The 24,307-nt window shown below is 31.9% G+C and overlaps 2 protein-coding genes across 2 annotated transcripts in view; one reads left to right on the top strand and one right to left on the bottom strand.

Annotated features, from left to right (window-relative positions):
- Nucleotides 1-3,307: 3,307 nt before the first annotated feature.
- On the bottom strand, nt 3,308-7,662 carry LOC134696599 (uncharacterized). Its single transcript, XM_063558462.1, has 3 exons — nt 7,468-7,662; nt 4,662-4,866; nt 3,308-3,433 (listed from the first exon to the last, which is right to left on the bottom strand). Exons 1-3 carry the CDS (start codon nt 7,529-7,531, stop codon nt 3,343-3,345), a joined length of 360 nt encoding a protein of 119 aa, XP_063414532.1. The 5' UTR covers nt 7,532-7,662; the 3' UTR covers nt 3,308-3,342.
- Nucleotides 7,663-14,185: 6,523 nt separating this feature from the next.
- The window catches only part of LOC134697715 (protocadherin Fat 1-like), a 133,322-nt gene continuing 123,200 nt past the window's right edge, over nt 14,186-24,307 (top strand). The window contains exons 1-2 of the mRNA XM_063560000.1: nt 14,186-14,335; nt 20,561-23,913. Of these exons, the coding sequence (XP_063416070.1) occupies nt 20,571-23,913 (3,343 nt within the window). The 5' untranslated portion in view covers nt 14,186-14,335; nt 20,561-20,570. The remainder of the gene's footprint in view (nt 14,336-20,560; nt 23,914-24,307) is intronic.

The raw sequence follows: 24,307 nt of genomic DNA, 5'->3' as shown, positions 1-24,307 counted from the left end.
CGGAGATTTCAATACATCTGTTCAGCAGTTTACTTGGAATTATCAAGCACCAGTTATGTTGTTAACGGCGTTAAGGGAACCAATCACGGTATGTTGCGCTGCCGCCGTCAGTGACGCTAGCGGTATACAGGCAAAACGCCAGTGATGACCTAATAATGTTCGACAGCTAATGAACAAAAACGGTTAAACAGAAAAAAAGCTAAATCCCCCAAAGATAACTTGTTAAAGTGTCAATCACAGTTAATGTCGTTTAACATAAACGTTCGACCTCATTTCAGTATAATTTGTATTGTTTAAACATATTAACAATCACAATGTTTCAAAACCATATGGAAATACTTGTTATCAAGCTAGCACCGTCCACTAGGGGGGGGGGGAGAAGTTATACCTTTGATAACTATTATAACTTTTAAAGGCAGTGAATCAAAATACGATGTCCAGCACAATCAACGTAATTTATTGTCAACTTTGTGTGAGGACATTTGGTGAATGAAAGACCACATATTACATAGAAAAGAGTCACGAAACGTTAAATTACATCAGGCAATGATGATGCAATTTTCAGAATATATAATATCATAAATATAAAAACTAAGAGTTTTCGATTTCAGATTCTTTTTGTTATGCTGCCCACATGTAGGTAATGCCTAAAGTTTTATGTTGTCTCCTCATTTGGTGACCATCTGTAAACAGCATTTTAAACAATCATCAACTTTATTTCAGAAATATATCAGTATGAACTTGTTAGTTTATGTTTTAAGTTTTATATGATTCTATCATTATTACATTTTAATCATCAACTATATTTGAATGTGTATCGTTTCATGCACTCGAGTGGTTTTGCTCAGAAAATAAAAACTGTCACTACACTACTTACAATTCTGCAGCAGTTGTATAGTGTCAATAAGGTCACAGTTCTACGCATTGAAATAATTTCATGCAAGATTGCGACTATAGATTCGGTACGAGATGGGTTGGTTACTTCCTTCTTTTTTTTTTATGTAAAACTATCAAAGTAATTAACCAATAGAAATATAGGTTGAATCATTCCACAGTCACTGTTTTATATAAGGAACTGAACTATATACTAGACGGAACCCGTCTGCACTAACAAATCTGAATAGAACAATTTATGTAAAAAAAAAATTATATAAAATACATTATAATACCAGAGGTAAATGTACTTTATAGACTGCTATAGTACGGAGCTTGAGATGCTTTATCATGCATATAACCAAGATAAAACCAGGATTTGTTTCACAACATAAATGATGTAAATTTACTGCATCAGTTGTACATTTCGACAATTAAAGTCCTTTCAGTGATGTTTGAGGCCATCAGATTTTGATGAAATGTTGTATGCATCTAAAACACGTTGAACTACATTTGAAAATCGAAAAAAAAGATATGTACAGTTATATGTGTCTTAATAATTGATACTCCTTTATTACACTATACCACTTTCGATTCATTTGTTTTTCCGTCGAAAACTTAGTAAACATCATTCGTTCGTCATGAGGAATAATCATTTCCTTTTCATGATTAGCGAACGGTTGACACAATTATGATGCTAGACGTTTTGGTAATCTTATATAATGCAGGGATACAGACAGATCCTTCTTTCTTGTAAATAACGTCACAAAAGCTCGCTTATTGACGAACATACCCAGTGAAGGACATTCCACGAAAATAGTCTGAAGATACACTAGTGAAAGGTGCAGAGGTAAATTGTCTCCTTAACCAAATGAATGATAAAATGACTTTGCTTTTAGTGTTCCATAATTTGTAACCCTTATAAGACACAACACAGATGAAATTTCTTGCAATATCTTCAGATGTCACATATAAAGCTAATTGTCTAAATGTGTTATCTTTTTTATGTTAAAAGAGCAGATTGGTCATTTGCCCTCTTTCCTATTGTAAAGGAAAGGCTTTTGCTTATGATATGAACATGCCTGAATAAATAAAGGTTAACAGATTTGATGTAGGTACAAACAAAAAATTCTCTATCATGCATTCATGTAAAATGCATAACTTAATTTTGTTTTCTATAGTATTCTATTTTTATACTTTTAAATAGATTGAATAAACATTCTTCTATGTCGGTTAAGCCTGCACGTGTACTATGACTTTGCTTTCATTTAAGTCCAGTCTATTGCATGTTCAACAAATGCAATGAATTAAAATTCCTTAAAATCGTTTCATCTTTTGAAAGCCCTAAGCCTTTGGGGTTGCACTTTGAAAATACAACTGTTTCACGAGTCACGCCTTCTTTGGGGAGATGTATGTTATTTATAGGTATTGTTTAGTTGTTTGAGTACTGGTTTCAAAATATGATCTCTAAATTTCATATAACAGAGACATTACATGGTTATGTTACCAGTATAAATGCACAGGAATAGAGGCGAACTTGAATTTTAAGGCAAACCCATAGTGAACGGAGGGAAGGTATAGAATTTCGGTATACGTTTAAACTCTGAGCAGCCCGGGCATATATTTGTTGATAATATGCTGCACAGCTCTGTTTTGACCTTTGAATAAAATAGAGCATAAAAACTTTCCAACCTTGGATATCTTTTATTAACAAAACTTCATTTTAAAATTCAGTTTTAGCCGTAAATGAGGTCATATCAAAGTCAGAATCTATGACAAACGAGACGTTTTTAATTTTGAAATTAAAAAACAAACACCTGAGCCTGCAATATGCCAGCTTTACCTGCATATTGGATATTCATTTTCAATGCATTAAAAAGTTAATTGAACAATACCAAGACCTTGTTGATAAATTTTCCATATCAATTTAAAAAATATCATATGATGGTCTTGAAGTATAGATTATAGGTACTGACATTATCTCTCATCTTAATCATGTATTTAAAGTATTAATTTTTGTCTTTGCAATTTTGGTAAATTTGTAATTTATTCCATTTTTGCTTATATCCTTTTGATGTGACACAGCATTTAATATTTATACATCACGTCATTGTGTTGATGTTCTATGGTCATTATAATATTTTTTTCTTTCGGTTTTGCTTATGTGATTCGATCGATTTGTGACTTTTGAACAGCGGTATACTACTGCTGCCTTTATTTCCTTTACAGTTCGGTATTTTTGTTATTTTTCTTTTTAAAAGAGCATAGCACAGCATAAGACATTATCTTTTTAAAAGAGTACAGTACAATGTCAAACATAAATTTAGACAATAACAATAACAAAATGTATATGAAAGTATTTTTATGTGTTTATGAAATGAGCTATATGAAAGAAATATCATATCAAAATTTCATTTTTTTCATTTTTTTTTTTATACAAAATATAGGATTTTATTAGATTATACATCGTTAGAAACAAAAACAACATAAATGACAACAGGCAAATACGCAACACAGTACAATAAGTAGTGCAATTATGGCTATTAAGATCGGCGCCCACCTACAAAAGAAACAATTATATTAATAATCTCCAAGCTATACATTCTTTTGAACAGTACATGTACATAGGTGTCATATATAAAGTGTAAATAAATGATTCACAACAAACATAAAGTTAAGCTATATCAAATTAATCTGCTGTCTTGGATCTACAATTTACCTAACAGACGGACATTATAGTTAGAAATATATAGCAGATTAATGTATAATGTTCAAAGCATATAGAATCACCTCTGTGAATTTGTGTTTAAAATGTGTAATGTGAATTTTGCATATAGTAAGAATAGGAAGGGGTGAGGAATTTGAGCACAGAACATTCTTTTTCGTTCCTTTTCACATTATATATTAATTATAAATGTCGTGTATGGATTCATAATACAAATCACGTCATTCCCATTAAAAAAAAGATTAATTATGCGATTTGACTGGGGTTTTTTTAGTGAGGCCATGAACATGGGATAAAAAAATGAGAAGTTTTTAGTGGGTACAAAATGTATACGGACTTCCGAAAAGTATGCGACATATACGGCATTGCATGATCGTTTCGTTTCGTTCACCTTTAAAAAAAAACCACTAAAACTCTCAACTCGCTATAAGTTTAAATGGGACTAGAGACTAGACTGATCCGTTTAATCGGCTTTCATAGCTTATTCTTATATGTAAATTCCAAATCTGCCAACAAGACTTTCGTCATGTTTTTGTATTTTTCTGTAGTGCTTTGTGGGGATTTTTTTAGGGGTTGATCATTTGTAACCTCAAACCATAACAAGTCTAGCTATAAACTTTATTTAAAGGAAATTGTGCAAATGTTTTAGGAAAATAACTGATTGTGTTAATAGAATTGTTAGCATTGATGAATATATATATTTAGATTTGTTTAATCAACTTAATTATAGAATTACTCTTGCATGTTGACGACAATTACTTGAAAAATATTTTATCACCAGGTTTTTACTATCATGAACATCACGGAAGGATGACATTTGTAGAGCAGGATCTACTCACCCTTCCTAATCACCTGATCATCCCCATCTTTTGATTGGGGTTCATGTTGCTTAGTCTTTAGTTCTATGTTGTGTAGTGTGTGATTTTTCTTTTTCTTTTTTATACATGGCTTCATCTATTTTTGACGTATGAGTTTGAATGACCATTTGGTATCCATCGCCTCTTTTTTATACAGATTTTAATTTAAATTTTTAGTGAAATAATCAATAGTTATAAATACTTACATGTTGGATCTGAATGTAAACCAATCTTTACAGAAAGCTGATCTATCATGGTAAGGTGCTCGTATTGTTATGTCACCACAACAGCCATAAGTCCCAGATAAACGGAAGTAACAACAGTAAACTGGACACCATTGCGAGTCACGTGTCCGGCGGCCATACAAAAAACTTCGGTATTGGCAACATTCACCAGCTTCAGTTGGTGTTGCTAAACAGGGAAAGAAATGTTACAATTAATATGTGAAGACAATAATGGGATGAAGATATTAAACTGCAACTACAAATCAAAATGAAAAGGTGTACAACTTTTATACTTTGCAAAGCCAAATACGGACGCTCATTTAAATACAAATAAGCTTCAATTGAAGTATTTCATTTATCATTTATCATAATACCAAAGTATACCAATTTTGATTGTATGAGGTTAAACCTTATTACAACGATTCAACTTTCAATACCTCAAAACTGAGGCCAATATTGTATAGAGACAGACAAAGCCACAAGCTCTTACTACAACAATGGATAACAATGTTTAATAAATACTTTTATAATGCTGATTTAAATAAATTGTATCGACCGATGGTATGGTTTTGCAGGTAATGCAGAGGGTTCATTAGAAATGCTTTCAAAACTTAAAAGAGGGGCGAAAGATACCAGTAGAACAGTCAAACTCGTAGATAGAAAATAAACTGACAATGCCATGGCTATAAGATAAACAGACAAACAGACAAATAATGGTACAAAAGACAAAACATAGATAACTAAAGACTAAACAACACGAATTCCACTAAAAACTGGGGTGATCATATCAGGTGTTACTGAAGGGTAAGCAGATCCTCCTTCTTCACATGTTGCACCCTTCGTGTTGCTCATGTTATTAAAAATCCGGTAAATAGTCTAATTCGGTAGGAAACATTCGTGTTGAAAAGGGAAGCGGATTGTAGTAACGACATAAGGAACATATCCGATATCATCTGTGAAACGGTCAACCAACTCGTGATGGCGTCCGTTAAATTTACGAAGGGATGATTTCAACTTCACCGTTTGGAAGTCTTAGTTAAATAGCTTCCGTGTGAGCAGCAATCCTCTTTCAAGGAAAAACAAGCACATGTTGTAAAGCCTGAGAACCATAAAGGATACAACAACAGAACAGGAGTTCATGATGTGCCACAACAAAACCAATGATACTTACATTAAAAAAGTGGTTACTGTGGTTGTACCCCACTAAAAAAAAATAAAAAAATACTGTACACCAAAAATAAAAAGAACAGCAAATGCTGCTATTCTGCAAAAACACCCAGTTGGTGATTATATACATCAAAAAAAGGAAACAATAACTGTTGCACAACAACATAAAAACGCTGTATACTAAAAGAAAAGCACATAGTAATATACCTCGAAAATAGATAGACGATGATGTTGTGCATCAAGAAGGCAAAAACAGACGATAATGCCGTACACCAAAGAGACCCACAATGTATTGATGCAGGACAACAGCTCATGCTGATGTGATTGATATGAGCAGTGCATAATGTTGTATAGCAAAAAAAATACACAAAATTGTGGTGTACAGCAAATAAGGAAAGTAGTTAAATACTATGTGGGAATAAAAGAACACTAAATGGTGTATAGGGAATAGGAAATGATGACAAGACAGCTCCAAAGATAATGATGGCGGAAGATCATGTACAGCAACTGCAGATTCTGTTATACACGAATGCAAACAGCAAATAATGCTGTACGCCAAATCTAAAACTACATAAGTAGCTACTATATATATAAACGGAGTTACATATTATGTAACATAAGTCGATGACAGCCATTTTAACAGACTTGTACATTTAGTTCTAGGTTCTTTGATAATCCAAAGTATAGTGACTAAAATAATCACATCTCTTGAATTTAGAAATCGACCAAACGAACTGATTCATCATTTTTTCTAAATAAAACATGCAGGAATTGTCACAAGGTCTTCAGTGGAAAACAAATTGTGTGCATATGACTTATGTATGGATGTGTGCATTTGTAACAAAATCAAACTCATGCAATCAAAACTGACAATTTAGATATCAAATTTGAAAGTGAGTAAACATGCAGATGAGGAACTTCTTTTAAGAATACCTAAAAATAATCCATGTAAATTTCATGGTTTCCTTTATAGGCCTATATGCATCTTAATGGTATCCAGCACATAAGGGCAATTGTATAAAAAAAAAAGGGGGGGACGAAAGATACCAAAGGGACAGTCAAACTCATAAATCTAAAACAAACTGACAACGCCATGGCTAAAAATGAAAAAGATAAACAGAAAACAATAGTACACATGACACAACATAGAAAACTAAAGAATAAACAACACGAACCCCACCAAAAACTAGGGGTGATCTCAGGAAGGACTTAAAATGCACTTAAAAGGTTTGATAATTCTTAAAATCCTGTTCTAAAGTTTTCTTGAAATGGTATATGTTATTCCAAAGATAATTGCCGTCTTACTGGGAACAAAGGATAAGTGTTTCCTGAGTAAAGAGTAAACATGTGTAAGAGTAAGACAACGCTGTGTAAAGAGTAGACATGTGTAAGAGTAAGACAACGCTCATGTTTACTTTAAAGCCTTTTTTACACTGTAAAAAGATTTGAATCGTAACTATTAAAAAGACGACAAATTTTGATTTTTTTAACCAGGAATCCTTTATAAATCGTCAGGAAGAAGTGCTCATTGCAAAACAATCCTTTATTTTGAAATTCAAATGAATAATTCCTGTAAAAGAAAGAAAAAAAGATTACTATATGCAGGAAGAAAGATACTTACGAAACAGAACTAAAATGGTAACGAATGAAAGAAAACATCCCAAAACTAAAGATTTAGCCTCCATAATATAAGAAATACTAAAAGCACATTATAACCAGAACGTAGATGATGTTACTGAACATGACTTAAGATACTCCCTCTAGATATGTTTGACAAGATCGTTTGTCTGACTCAATCTATGTACGCCACCGCCTTATTTATGTTTACAGGGTAAAGTGTAAGTGTTTGTTTACCTCTTTATCAATGCATAATTATTATATATGAACATCTTTTCATGCATTTAGTCCTTCGGGTGTTAGTACTCGTATCTGTAAGCATTGTCATTTATTTAACGTAATTTTATAATTTGTGGCCACTATGAAATCCACGATTATGTAATGTGACTATATGCATAGTAGGCTAGCTGCATAAAGTAGGATGATGATCCATTTAACACTATCCGTATCCAGATACTTCAAAGAAAGGGGTTCGTGTATATGATGTAACTGGTAATATGAATACATAAAACAAATATAACAGAAAAAATAACAGCGACATTGGTGTGACTTGACCTTTATGCTGACATACATATTGACTTAGAACTCATGGATTAAGATTTATCTTAACTTCTCTAAAATAGAGGATACAAGAAGCTCGACCACTCAAATGGTCTATCTTGGTAAAATGTATTAGTGGTACTGTCAGATATATAGAAGAGCGTGGTACACTGGAGTATAACTAAGCTAGTGTCATTTGGTTTCTTGTGAAGAATTGTCTCTTTGTCAATCATACCATATTTTTTTTTTTATATATATATAAGGACAGAAAAATCGTATCATTTCGATACAAATGCCTATTTCGTACACGGATGTATTTATTCTATATATGCAACATGTTAAGAAATTAAAAAGTTCGCATGAATTTGTATTTTGCTCTTTCTGCTCTTTGGTCGAGTTGTTGTCTCTTTCACATATTTCCCGTCTTTGCTGTTTCTGCTCTTTGGTCGGGTTGTTGCCTCTTGTGCACATTTCACGTTTTTGCTGTTTCTGCTCTTTGGTCGGGTTGTTGCCTTTTTCGCACATTTCCCGTTTTTAGTTGTTTCTGCTCTTTGGTCGGGTTGTTGCCTCTTTCACGCATTTCCCGTTTTTGCTGTTTCTGCTCTTTGGTCGGGTTGTTGTCTCTTTCATACATTTCCCGTTTTTGCTGTTTCTGCTCTTTGGTCGCGTTGTTGTCTCTTTCACACATTTCCCATTTTCGCTGTTTCTGCTCTTTGGTCGGGTTGTTGCCTCTTTCACACATTTCCCGTTTTTGCTGCTTCTGTTCTTTAATCGGCCGGTTGTTGCATCTTTCACACATTAGAACATTTCCATTCCCAAAATTCAGCTTAAGGGGGCTCCTAGGTATAAATGATTTTTTTTTCTAATATAGGATTTCGCTATATTTTTTCATAAATGAACTTTATCATATACGTAAAAGAAAAATGAAATAAAAAAATGGGGTCACCGTTCATTTAAGCTAAAATCTGCCTCTGGAAGAAGCATACATTTTTGTGTATGTCCTTTTTTTCTGTTGAACTAATAGGAGAAAAAGAGGAAATATCGAAATTAAAAAAATAACCTAATATAAGAAATCGCTTAAATTTTACAATTATTTAGTTTATGTACAGCTTATTTGAAAACAATAATAAAAAATATAGGTCACCGATGAGTTAAAAAAGATATTTCAAATTTAAGGCCAAAAATGGCATTTTTTGCACCAAAGGGAGATAATTTGGTGTTTTTTCAATTTTTAAAGTCATCTGGGGCCAAACCAAATCATTTTTTGGGGTTGTTTTTTGTACCATATCATAAAGTAACATCTAATAGTGTAATAAATAAAATTTGTAATGAAAAAATAAAGGTTTAATTTTTTGCTAAAATTTTTGTACCCACGAGCCACCTTAACCCGTGATTATATCCAAAAGAAGGTCAGCCTTACTTATTTCTATATGAAAATATCTGAAACTTCTCATAAAAATTGTTCATTTAAGCTCGGACTAATTGTTATTTTCTCTATAAAGGCTTCATACAAAGCAAAACACTTTCTTTCGTGACCTGTCAAAGCGGTGGTAATTTATAAATAAAAAAGGAAAGTAAACTTATACAAACAAATGCTAAATATATCTCTAGAATAACAGGAAAATGGACAAAACTTTAAACAAAAAATCGAAAGCTGTTATTAGGTAAAATTATACCATTACAAACAGTGTCAGCTAGCACGCCTCTAGGTGAGAGATTGTCTTGCTGTGCTGGAGACCCATTGGTGGACAACGGCTGTTTTCTTCTGTTTAGTAGGGTTGTTGTCTTATTGACACATCCTCAATTTAATCTCATAGCATGTTCATAAAACATTTACTGTGCATCTATCGAATATATTCTCTGTATCTAGAAGTGGCGGACTACAAACATTATCTAAATATTCAACGAAAGATAACTCTAGACACAAACTGATTTTTCTAATAGATTTGTCTGGAAGAGTCAGTACTCGTGAAAACGTTTTTGGCCATCAACATCTTAATGTGCCAGTCCTTATCTATGAAATCTTCAGTGTTGTTGATTCGTTAAGGATTTGTCTATCGTCATGTGCTTTTGGCATTGCAAGGAAATAAATGGTAGCAAACTACGTTCTTGACAACTAAAATTAAATTATATTCATTCCTTCTTCATTTAATAATTTCCTGGAACATAAAGCCATACAGTAATGTGTTCCTTTGATGACAATAATGCAATGTAAGGATGATCAAAGGTCATTATAAAAAATACATCGTATGGGCTTTGTTCATTGTTGAAGGCCGTTCGGTGACCTATAGTTGTTAACTTTTTTGTGTCATTTTGGTCTCATGTTGAGAGATGTCTCATTTGCAATCATACCATATCTTCCTTTTTTATATTGTGTATATCATGGAATTGTTTAAATTTAACAATTAACTGAGTGCATCTGTTATACATGAATGATTATACATAATAAAGATTCCAAGAACTTCGATTTCTCATATATAAAAATGATACTTTTAGTTACAATTTTGACATTCGATTGATCGTCTTTTACATCACAAAACTTGTCAATGCGCAGTAAAACTAAAGCAAAAAAGTCATTTTAGCCACCGCTTTACAAGCAGAGCCAAATACAATGAAAGTCCCAACTATGTATTGGCTTCCGAAGCTACACAAAACCCCTTACAAATATAGATTTATTTCGTCTTCAAGCCATTGTTCAACTACTAAATTGTCTATTCTTCTTACCAGCACACTTGGTACAATTAAAAACCTGATAATTAATTGTTCAAATAAGGCCTTCGAAAATAGTGGAATAAACTACTTTTGGAATGTCAAGAACTCGTTGGAAGTACTTGATAAATTGCATGCTTATATTGGTGATTTTGAATCTGTTCAAAGTTTTGTTTTTCTACCCTGTATACCACTTTGCCTCACATTCTCATTAAGAAAAATTCACACACCTAATTAAATGGGCATTCAAAAAAACAGAATGTGAATATATATGTTCAAACTCTTTTAGGTCATTTTTAAGTAGCAATAAACAAAAAAAAATATGTTAATTGGACATGCTTTGATACTATATATGCCCTTGAATTTTTACTAGATAACATTTTTGTTCGCTTTGGGGATTCCGTATATCGTCAGATTATCGGAATTCCAATGGGGACTAACTGTGCACCACTTATTGTGGACCTGTTTTTGTATTGTTATGAGTTACAATTTATGACAAAAATAAGCAAAGACCCATCGAAACAACATCTGATAAACAAATTTAATAATACTTTTAGATATTTGGATGATATTTTGGCTCTCAATAATGACGACTTCAGTATGTATATTAATGAAATTTATCCTGTTGAACTTATTTTAAATAAAGCTATTTCTCGATCTTGATATCTATATCACTAACGGAAAGCTGAATACTAAAATTGATGATAAAAGGGATGATTTTTCATTTCCTATCGTTAATTATCCGTTTTTAGATGGTGACGTTCCCTTGTCACCATGTTACGGTGTTTATATATCTCAACGTGTACGATTCGCTCGTGTATGTAACAATGTTTTAGATTTTAACGAGAGAAATTTATGTATTACTGAAAAATTATTACATCAGGGTTTTCGATATCACAAACTAGTCAAAACAATTACTAAATGTTATCATCGGTATAAAGACATCATTCGTAAATATAGCTCAAAATGCAGACTTCTAATACGTTCAGGTATTTCACATCCAATTTTTTATGGAAATATTCTTTATAAAGCACAAAGGTGTCAGTATTCACCTCAGAAACTTACAAAACCTTTGAATAGACTTATTTAGAAGGGATATAATTACGATACTGTTGTCAAGTCATTAAAGATTGCATATTTTGGCGTTAATATTGAGTCACTGATAATGTCTTTGCATCGGAACTAAACACATTTATTCTAAAAATAGTTGTTGGCATGACACGGGTTATGTTCTTCTCATATATGTTATGATGGTATGATACTAAACCCCTAACGGGAAGGATTGTGCCTGATGTTCATATGATGAAATCATAATCTATCAGTCAGTTTAATTGAAGTCTGGAGCTGGCATGTCAGTTAACTGCTAGTAGTCTGTTGTTATTTATGTATTATTGTCATTTTGTTTATTTTCTTTGGTTACATCTTCTGACATTAGACTCGGACTTCTCTTGAACTGAATTTCAATGTGCGTATTGTTATGCGTTTACTTTTCTACATTGGTTAGAGGTATAGGGGGAGGGTTGAGATCTCACAAACATGTTTAACCCCGCCGCATTTTTGCGTCTGTCCCAAGTCAGGAGCCTCTGCTCTTCGTTAGTCTTGTATTATTTTAATTTTAGTTTCTTGTGTACAATTTGGAAATTAGTATGGCGTTCATTATCACTGGACTAGTATATATTTGTTTAGGGGCCAGCTGAAGGACGCCTCCGGTCGGGTTGTTGTCTCTTTGACACATTCCCCATTTCCATTCTCAATTCTATTGTATCATGTATTATTATTTTATTGAATCTTAGATGTTGTTTACAATTTTTATATTACTATGTAATTTTTACTCTCAATATGCATGATATAGAAATCTTGAGCTCTGATAGAAATCCATATATGTGTTGCTCAAGTTCAAACAAATTATATGTTCTGAAGAAATGTATAGTCACAAAAGCCAAAATACCGATATGAACTACTAGTATATTGTATTATATTTCATCTAGTGTGATCTAGTGTGTAGGACACTTTCTAATGCAGGCAATGGATAACATTTTATATGGTGAGATGTCCATATAGAACTGTATTATGTAAGTTATTTTGAACAGATGTATGGTGGAATTTTTATTTCGTCAAATATATCATTCGATAAACGTATGCCAACCGATGAATAAGAGTTAGGGAGATTGAGGTACTAGTAAATGTCAATGAGACAGCATCCAAACGAGAATTTATTTTCTAAATTGCATATACTCTGTGACGATGATTTAGTCCTTTATATACAGTATAGACTCTTCTAATAGAAAACTTTGCATGTTTGTTTTATAATATCGTGTATGTCTTTTGGACCGATGCTGTGGCTTTGGAAAAACGTATCATTCATATAAATTAACACTTTTCATAATGATTAGCAGTTTTTGGACGTTTTTTAAAAAGTCGTTCATCCTAAAAAAAAAATCTGCCTTTTGGAGAATACACCCTTGCTTCACCTTTAATTAACTCAAATGATCTCGCCATGATAATTCATTTTGTCTCTATTTGGTTATAAGAAAGAAGATGTGGTATGATTGCCAATGATACAACTCTCCAAAAGAGACCACATGACACAGAAATGAACAACTCAGTATATGTAACCGGGCATTCAACGATGAGCAAAGCCTATACTACATAGTCAGCTATAAAAGGCCCCGAAATGACAAATGTAAAACAATTTCAACGAGAAAATTAACGACCTTATATGTACAAAAAAAAACAACGAAAAACAAACATGTAACACATCAACAAACGGCAACCACTGAATTACAGGCTCCGAACTTGGGATAGGCACATACGTACTGAATATAGAACCTATTTTTTTCAGTAAACAGATATGGATAGTAAACTGTTCATTGCTAGAAAACAAAGAAAAATATTGATGTCGTCGTCAAATACGTAAATATAGTAATACAAATAGGCAGGAATACTAAAAAAAATCACTTACAAAAACATTGATAAACAAAATTGTAATCCCTGTGATTATACTAAATACACACGCAACTCAGATAGACATTTTGTTTTCTACGGAAATGAGTTACCTTTCTTTGATCTTTTTTTTTTACAAGTAAAGTAAATTTCGTCTGCACAAGATCTGAAACGTCTTATCCCTTTTATCATACACCCCTTTATATGAAAGCAACTATCTTAGATTTTTTTAACAATTTTGTAAGTTAATAACGTCTTTAAATTTTGCATTATACCGTCGAAAAGTCACAGAGAGAAAAATGCCGGAATTTCATTCATGAAAATAGTGCTTACCATTGTGGGAGGAGTCAGATATATTCATGCGAGTTAAAAACGAAAGTAGCACAAAGACTTGATATTTTTTTTGATGGAATTGAATTTTGTTGTGGCAGTTAAAAATTTCACAATATCTGATAGTATGCGAGTTTTATTTGTTTTTCTAAAGAATTGAACACTGGTATCGATCAATAAAAGCACCAAAACGTAACTTACCTGGGTATATGTTGTCGATTTACGTCTTCCGGAAACATTGTCAGGAACATTCAATGTTATGCACAGGTGTTTGAAAGTCGGAATACACATTACAAATTTAGCTATTGTTTGTTTACATCAAAAAATGGATTTTATTATAACTTTGAAGGGTAATGTTATTTATTTATTTTATATCTTGAATATTAAAAGCAAAAGAGCAGCTACCGGAATCGTTAAAACTGTCAAAACACGCTTGACGGTGACAAAAAAAATCTAAACACAAGCTACCTTGCAAATTTTGTCCTCGTTGAATATGATTCATTGTTATATGTATAAGAATTTCTAATAAATATCAAGAGTCCTTTTTATTTTAAAATTTCGAATAATGTTTTCTATTTTATTTTACAAAAGAGTCGTTTTTCAAAACGCATTTTATAGTTAATATCGATTTCACCTAAGTTTATATAAATAGGTTAAAATAAATAAAACATTTCTTTAAGAAGGACAAAGAAGGTTGAAGGGTGTTTTATACTGTTCTCGATTTCAGAAGAAATATTGTTTTGTCTGGTTTTCTATGCAGTCATTTACTACAAGTTTTGTATTTTAGATTTAAAAAAATATTTAATATTACTGTATGGGAAACAAATAATGTTACAACTGAGACCTGGACTAATACTAAAAAAACATATCGCAGGTTAAAACAAAAATTATACTAATAATACTTGGTAACATTTACATAATTATTTCCATTTTATCGATTTATTATTAATAGTTTTATTTTTGAAAAGTCACACATCTTTAAGAAACAAACATACATAAACCTTTTCATTGATTGTCAATACACGTTCAATAACCAGATATAAACCCTTTATTGTGTTGATTAGCTTATGAAGAGTCTAACTCAGTGGGATTTTGTTTAGGAGAAACTGGCCTGGTGAAAACCAGACCCATTATCACTTAGTTAAGATAATAATCAGTCTGTCCAGCTGATTTTTACCTGTACACTAGCCTTTTGATGTTTACCTGTGATGAAAATAAACCTTTCAAAACCTTATCTTAAAGTAGATTGTTATCTGTCTTGTGTAACACCTATATACATGTACCTGTAATGCTATGCTGTGTATCTCAGATATTGTATACATACAAGCATTTTGAGTTGGTTTGACATATATATATATATATATATATATATGTAATTGGATTATACAAGGGTTTTATATTTTGGTAAGTCCAAACAAAATCTATTAATCTTTTTTACAAAGAAACTGGAAAATTTGTTTTTTGACATTTTTTTGCAATGTTTTTTGAAACTTACAAATAGAAAGTTGTAGGTGCCAAAAGTATGTTTTAAAATAATCCAGTTGAAGTTAAAATTCTATGTCAATACAGTCAAGACCGTGTTAATAACAGACAAAAGTGAAAACATCCTATTGTATGTCCAAAAAAAAACTGATTGGAAATATTGCTACTTTTAAAAGATACTGTAATGGAATCTAGACCATTTGTAGACCAACAAATTTGAAAATTATTTTTTAAGAAATAGGTATTTATGTATGTGACCCTTTATTGCAATACACTTGTACTTGTAATTTATACAAATATGTATTTGTAATTAATCCACCAAATTTATATTTGTTAAGTAAATTTAAGATCACATAGAAATTTTGATGCTTTTGTTTATACATGTACATTTTGTACATGTATTTAAAAATATAAAAAAAAGATGATACTTTTCACAATTGTTTGCAATCTTTCTGTGAAATATATTTAATAAAGTCCTGACACTAAAGTCATGAGAATAGTTCATGCACTATATAGTCATGATAGTAATTAAACACGGTTACACCTAAGTGTAATAAAGTGAGGTTAATTTGGTGAAAGACACCAAAGTTAAAATAAATTGTCAACCCATATTTCGATATTTTTTTTAATCTTTTAAAAACACTACCTCTATATATAACATGTCTAAAGTAAAATTTCTTACAAATTATAAAAAATAAGAAGTTTTAAGTTTTGAAAGAAATCTTGCCTAAAAAATTGTTGCTACTATTCAACCCTGCTGCAAATGCCGGAAAAGTTTGAACCAGAGTCAATTTCAAAATATATGACATAATGTTAGTTCCTAGATCTTATTCCGATATTGAGAATCAGCACGCAAACTAAAAGATTGTTTTACTTCATACAAATAGTTTTAATGCTACCGCCCTTAACTCAGTGAACAAATAGTGGCAAAAAAAGAAATACAGGAGCCTTGAAATAAAGATATTGAAAAGGAAAGGAATCAAGTAAAACAATAAAATGAATGAAAATTGTAGATAAAATGAAAAGGAAAGGTTGTCTCTTCATGACTATATTTAGCATGTTTAGAAAGTGGATTCATATTTTATTTTATTACACAGTAAAATGATAAGACATTTCTTCAAGCTCTTATTCAATTATACAAATTTGATTACTGGACTAAACACATTTAGATGTACCTTTATATATATATATAGCTAGCTACATGTATACATATATTCAGGAAAGATATGTTCATAAAACTTTGAAGGGGACAAAAACTTAAATTGCCTTTGTAAGATTTGACCTAGACAGTTTTGACATTGAGTTTTGTTGTGTCAAAGATCTATTGATTTCTTTTACCTTTTTGACAGAAAACCTACTGACATTTTAATTAATTCGCAAGTAGACAAAAACAATTATCCACCCAGTGACTTAAAAGGGGAATCATTATTAAGAAAATGGGTCATTGTGATTTAAATATATATTATAACATAGATATTTTACCTAAGGAGGTACAAATGGAATAATATAATAGTTACTGAAATAAAATTTGCTTCAAAATTTGCTAGTACTCACAATTGAATTAATAAATTATCTCATTTTAAAAGATTATGTGTGAATAAGTCCTATAGTTAATTACTGGTTTCTAGCTATAGTGGGACTCTCAAAACGTTCATTTACAATATCAAAAATCAGGGATGGGGTCCTTAAATTTTTTAACTTACCATATATCCGCTCTTGATATCAAGAATACCTACATGATAGATCAGAAGTACAGTGTTGAGATCAAGCTTAAGCAGATTGGACATGTGGTCATTCAAGTATACTATTTCTGTAAGCTAACATTGAACAAAAGTACAAATAGTACAGGAAATTATTATCTCCGTGTCATGATCCTGACAAAGGGGTCACTTGTTAATAATGGTTTTAGCTGACCTTGTCCAAATGCCAAAATATATCCTTTGTCAAAACTTAAAACTGTCATGCAATTGAACCTTTTCTATTTGTGATTTTAAAGCAAAAAGACCCAACTTTATACATATGTCATAGATTACACACAGGTGTAACGAAGGTCATTATCGGTGACAATCTAAGGATTAAAAGAAACCTCCGTTGATAGTTATAAATGTATATAAATATGGATATATCTAGACCTTGAACAAAGCTAACTTTAATCGTTTGAATTTACTAATTTCATAGATACACAGATATGTTATTATACATTGTGAAATAGATAAATCGTCTTTTTCAACCAGATAAAAAATGCTTTATAATTTATGGGAAAGGCTAACTACGTCATTTTGGTCTCTGGCGGAGAGTTTTCAAATTTAATTTGGCAAATCATACATGATCGTATCATATCTTCTTATTTTGATATTAATTGTAATTTGGTTAAATGGAGTACACATGGAAATATGAAATGTCCCTTTTTTATTTCTTCATTCATTTATTCTACCTCTTCTGCACTGATATATAGGTGTAAATATCTTGTGACAAAACTTTAGGAAAAATGATGTAAATTTACAGAACATGTTTTAAGGCCATGAAAGTTAAACATAACAGGAAGCACGGGGACTGTCTAGGGTTAAATTTTAACGTTACCATAAATTATGCTGACTAAAGACATGTTTCATAATGTTATTTGTGACATAATGTAACAAACATACCTTGTATGTCTATGTAATATATAGCAAGGCACGCGGAAAGTATTTTAGGAAAAGTTCTTTTTGACCGATTAAACTGATTTTGCCAGTTTTGATTTTTTTTTTTGAAAAATGGGGACTTCATACACTGACCAAGTATAATTGATCTGATAAACATAAGATATGTTGTTATGTTGTATTTATGAAATATTTATTAAGTTTAGCTTGTAGAAGTGTAAAAAAACTGATTCTTAAAACATGAGGGAAAGAAAAATGATTTCAATACAAAAAAATTTATACACAATTTTTAAAATAGGAAAGTTACATACAACGAAGACATCCTCTTATCGAAACAAAAATAAGTATATACAAGACCCGAATTAACTTCATAGAGGACAGAAATGAGCAAGTAATGAGGTTACAGCAACAAGGCAAGATTCCTGACTAACACAAGCACACATACTACAAGACTAAGATTCTTAAGGCTATACAAAATCATGATTAAAACAGCAACATCAGATTTGAATAAAACATATTTGTTATCTGAAATTTGAATGAAAATGCCTTTGGCTAATCGATTTACAAAGCCGATTTACAAAGCCGAGTGTAAAAGTTGCATACAGATAATAATACTAGGAAATGCATAATCTATCTGACTGATACTGCTGATAGGACTAAAAATTAATTGGAAAGGCAGATTTTCATGTCATGCACTAATACAGTTGTGATTAAATTTTTCAATGCCGTTTTTAATCGATTTTCTGTAATTATGTAATAGGTGCAGTGCATACATGAGTCATTAAATGTTAGTTGTATTATTGTCATGCCGAGTGGTTGACATGTATCAAAATGTCTGATTGTGTAGCGTTTACATTCCGAAAGGCTAACAGGTGTGCAGGATTGACAAAATAAAAGATCAAAACATGTTTTCTTCATATCTGCACTTTCAGTAAAATATATTGAATTTAACAATTGCATTCATGAAAATTTTATTGTCACAATGTCAAAATAGTCTTGGATCAGAGAATTTTTTAATTAAATGTGGTTTAATAAAAAAAAAAAAAAAAACAGATTTGCACTGTCTGCTTTTAAGATGATACTTTGACACCCAAATCCTCATTTTTTTGCATCGTTGGGTTGCTACCTCACTGACATATACCTCTCATCCCCTTTGATTAATGGTTGATGCATTATCAATACATGAACTTTAACAATTCATTGTAATAACCTGGGAACAGTATATGTTCCTGTAATAACTAATAATTTTTCAGACAGACAAGATGTCAACTAGTTTGACTAGCTTGGAATTTTCCTATATATATACTGTTAAAAAGCGAACATCTTTTGAATTGTGTTTACATTTAAGGCTGGGTTATTTTGCATAATCTTTACAAGTCTCAAGAATGATCAATAATCTGCACCTACAGGTGTGCTCAACCTGAAAAATGTGTTACTTATTTAGGGTAGACATGCAGAAAATGAAATCACATGCTTTTAATATTGAATTAGTGGTTTTGTCTTCAGATTTTAGGACAAAAATTAGAATTAATAGGTAAATCGGATTAAACTTATGTCTGTTTCGTCACACCTGCATAAAAGGATAAATACATAATAGGATTGGACTCAGAATAGATTATATTAATAAATACATACAGCAAACATGCCTCAGACTTTAAACATATAATTTGGAGTTATTTAGTTCATCATTTTCTGGTCTGAAAATCAAACATGACCATAATTTACTGATCAAATATTTGATTAGTGTCTATCGCATAACAATATAAGATGGCAGTTTGGGGTTTGATTTTGAAGTATAGGAAATTGCTCTCTTATAATTTCAATGACTTTCTCACTTATATAAGCTAATATTGTTCTGTTTAGTTTTAAATTTCTGAAGAGCCAACTCTTGAGTTGATTATGACAGTTATAAGCGTTACATAACTTTATAACATGTGTGGGTCTCCCTTAAGCTATTTTTACATTTAGAATACTTGTAACACATTACCTTAATTGAAATAGCCATTAGTAGTAGATAGATTAGTCTAACGGAGACATTGACAGGTAAAGTATGTTAAAGTAATGTCTGTTTAATGCAAAAACCTCAATTTAGTTCCAACTTCAAATGAAATCTTTATATGTCCTTAAAGCTTAAACAGGCATTCTTAGATTTCATTCCAAGATCATGTATAAACATAGAAAATAGATTGCTTGACCAACTTGTAGGGATCATTTAATGGTATGATTTCTGTATTTGTTGTTCTATATAAGTGCCTACTGAAAAAAAGAAGAAATCTGTAATTGTTTGTTTGGAATCCTGCATTCTAAAATACAAATCAAGTTTTAAAATTGATTAACTCTCACATAGTTCTTCCACTATTATAACCATGTCTCCCCCTTTTTTGATGAGTTTGTATATAAGTATTTTGATTTTCTAACTAACTTTCTAATTGGTATAAATTGATTTCATTCCAGATATGTGACAATGGGCGAGAGGTACAAGGGGGGATGGTGGAAGTCTTACCATGGCACCTGGCTGTATGTGTGGAGTCTATTCTTGCTCCAGTTGGCTTCCTCGAGCTCCACCTTGGTTTTGAGTGACAACTTTAATTTTACACGGGACACATACAATGCAACTATCTACGAAAAAGCACCAGGAAAGACGTATGTTACGTCTTCTCATAAAATGGGAATTACTGTTTCAAACCCATGGCTATCCGTAAATTATAAAATATTTGATGGTGACAATTTAAATGTGTTCAAAGCAGAGGAATATCGTGTTGGTGATTTCTATTTTCTCCGAGTAAGGACACTAACAAGTAGTCATGGGATACTTAATAGAGAGTTGGAAAGTCGATATCATTTAAAAATTAAAGCTGTGGGTAAAGTAGAGCCAGGAATAACAAAAACAGCAACATGTGATCTCATTATAAATGTCTTGGATGAGAACGATTTACATCCATTGTTTGACAAAGAGACCTATGATGTATCTGTCGGTGAAAACTCACCAGTACATTCCAGTATAGTACAGGTATCAGCCTCGGATGGAGATATCGGGATTAATGCAGAAATTTATTATAGTTTTATAAAGAGGACAGATTATTTTGCCATTCATCCAACAAGTGGAGTGATAACTGTTACTAAACAGTTGAATTATTTAGTTCAAGCTAAATATGACCTTGAAGTAGAAGCTCAAGATCGGGGACCAAAAACATTAAGAAATGGAGATTTAAGAAAAGCTTTAGTTCGTATAACTATCACTCCTGCAAATTTCTTTGCACCCGATATAAAAGTTAAAAAATTGCCATTTCATCATATGAAAAATATCGTTGGTACTTCTTTCGCCATATTGACAGTGACCGATTCAGACATAGGAACAAATGGGCTGATACAAAGTGTCAAAATTGTATCGGGTGACAAAGACAATCATTTTAAAATCGTTAAAAGTGCCATATCGGATGAGTATTTACTTATCTTAAATCAGTCTGTGATTATTAGTGATAATTCAGTGTCAGATTTGGACTTGACCTTGACAGTTGAAGCAACTGATACTGGTAGTCCTTCAAAAAAATCATCCAAACCAATCAAAATAAACATTGATTTAGGTCTTAATGGAGCTCCTAAATTTATCTCTGATTCTTACCGAGCATCAATTGAAGAATCAGTACCCATTGACACTTCAGTAATCCATTTAAGTGCAACAAAAGACAAATTTAACAGAAATTCTGAAATTATTTACAAAATTGTTGCAGGAAATGATGAAAATTGGTTTTCCGTCAATAAAGTAACAGGCTTAATAGAAACAAATGGAGATGTAGATGCGGAGGTCAGTTCAGAGGTCATTTTAATGATTTTAGCCAAAGATAAAATTAGTCAACAAACTTCAACGACCAATCTTACTGTCACAATTTTAGACTGCAATGATAACCCACCTAAGTTTGATATAAAAGAAACTGATATTTCATTCGAGGAAAACCTTACTATCGGTTCAATAGTTTACAAAGTTCATGCTATTGATCCCGACAAAGGTGACAATGGCGTTGTCAGTTACTCTATTCGAAATCTCCAAAATGTTCCATTTGAAATTGATCATTTTACCGGAGAAATAAAAACAACTAAAGTTTTAGATTATGAAACAATGAAAAGAAATTATCCAGTTTACATTGCAGCATCAGACTGGGGCAAGCCATTCAAACTAGAATCTTACATCACCTTAAATTTTCATCTACGAAACATAAATGATAACAAACCACTTTTCGAAAAGTCTTCCTGTTCTGGTTACCTGTCCAGAGATGCACCACTTGATACCTCTGTCACAGTTATAACTGCTGTAGACTTTGACAACAGTATAATAACATACAACATAGAAGAAGGCAATGATGATGGATGTTTTGAGTTGATTCCAAGCACTGGTTTACTGTCTTTGAATTGCTCCCTTTCAGATGACTCAACAGATAAACGTAGTCTTAAGATAACAGCATCAGATGGAAAATTCACATCCGATTCTGTCAAAATTGATATCACTTTGGTAAATAACAAAAGGAACTCTCAGTTAGCAAATTCGGATGCTAATATTGTCTGTGCTTCCACCAATGCCACTATGGAACTTGCAAAACTGATGCAAATCTCCCGCCTTAATAACGAAGGAATTAGTGAACAAATTATAGAAAGCCCAAATCTTAATCTCCAAAACTTTCACGCTCCAGTCTTTAACTCGTCAAATAAGCATCATTTGAAAGTAGATGAATCTACTGCAGTCGACACACTTTTGACACAGATTGTGGCTCATGATGACGATAAAGGATATAACGGCTTAGTTATTTATGTAATCGTTGCTGGGGACCCTTATGATCAGTTTACATTAGATTTACATAATGGAAGTTTGTTCATCAGTTCTGCCCTGGATCGGGAAAGTATTGCAAAATACGATTTAGAGATACGAATTACTGATTCTGCCCCTTTGGAATTAAGAAAATCTGCCAGTATAAACATTACTGTTGAAATTATTGATGCAAATGATAACCCACCGGTCTTTGAAAAGGAGAAATATGAAACTGAGGTTTCTGAAAGTATTGGATTTAATGCAACTATCTTACAAGTTTTCGCTGAAGATAAAGATGAAGGAGAAAACAGTAGAATTCAGTATTGGATCATGGCAGACATGCCCGAGTTCTTCATCAATCCAGGAAACGGAATAATCACTGTGAAAAAGTCTCTTGATAGGGAGCTTCATGATGTATATTATATCCCAGTGTTAGCCCGTGATCATGGATCACCATCCCACTCGGCTACTACAACTGTGACCTTAAATATCTTGGATGAAAATGATAACATACCCAAATTTGTTCCCGAAAATTATGATTTGAAGGTGCGTGAGGATTTACCTGTCGGATCGGTCATTACAACAATCAAGGCTATTGATGATGATGCTGGAGAGAATGGAAAGCTTGCCTATAAACTGGTTCACGGAACTGACGAAATGTTTGAAATAGAGGAAACAACTGGTACTGTACGGATTGCTAAACAATTGGATTTTACAACCAAACAAGTGTATAACATCAGTGCATTTGTATCTGATGGTGGAAATCCACCTCTAAAATCAGCATGTTTTATCAATATTGAAGTGATGGATGTAAACGAAAATCTACAACCGCCAAAATTCAAAAATTTCTTTGAAATAGGATATATAAATGAAAATATGCCGATAAGTTCTGTTGTGTTGCAAGTCAAAGCGATAGATCCTGATGCACAACCAGATGAAAGGAATCCAGTTGTGTATTCCATAAGAGATGGTAGTGGTCTTGGCAGATTTAAAATTGATTTTAATGGTAAGATATAACATGATATAAAACATTATTCCTTAGTATTCAAATCAGTAGTTTAAATTGTAATCATCACATGAGCACATTTGTCAACTTCTTAAACTGAGTCATTTTTACTGATACATGTACATGTATAAGACTGTATGACTATCAGGACCATAAATTTGAAGCAGTTCATCTTACATGTAGGTTAAGATTATGTAATTTGTTGGTTTATGGTATAAAGGTAACTTTATGAAGTCATCAAAACTAAACTGACTTTGGTTACCATACAATGTACTTATAAAGAAATCATATTTTTATCATACAAGTACATCTCTTTGAAACTTAACTTGTATTTGAGACATATTACCTCAAATAGCCAAATATTCTCCTGAAATTTGTTAAGGTTTTGAAATCC

The sequence above is a fragment of the Mytilus trossulus genome, chromosome 14, assembly GCF_036588685.1.
Source record: "Mytilus trossulus isolate FHL-02 chromosome 14, PNRI_Mtr1.1.1.hap1, whole genome shotgun sequence".
NCBI classification, from domain to species: Eukaryota; Metazoa; Mollusca; class Bivalvia; order Mytilida; family Mytilidae; genus Mytilus; species Mytilus trossulus.
Note: the sequence above shows the minus strand (reverse complement) of the source record. Positions and strands in the feature narration are given on the sequence as shown.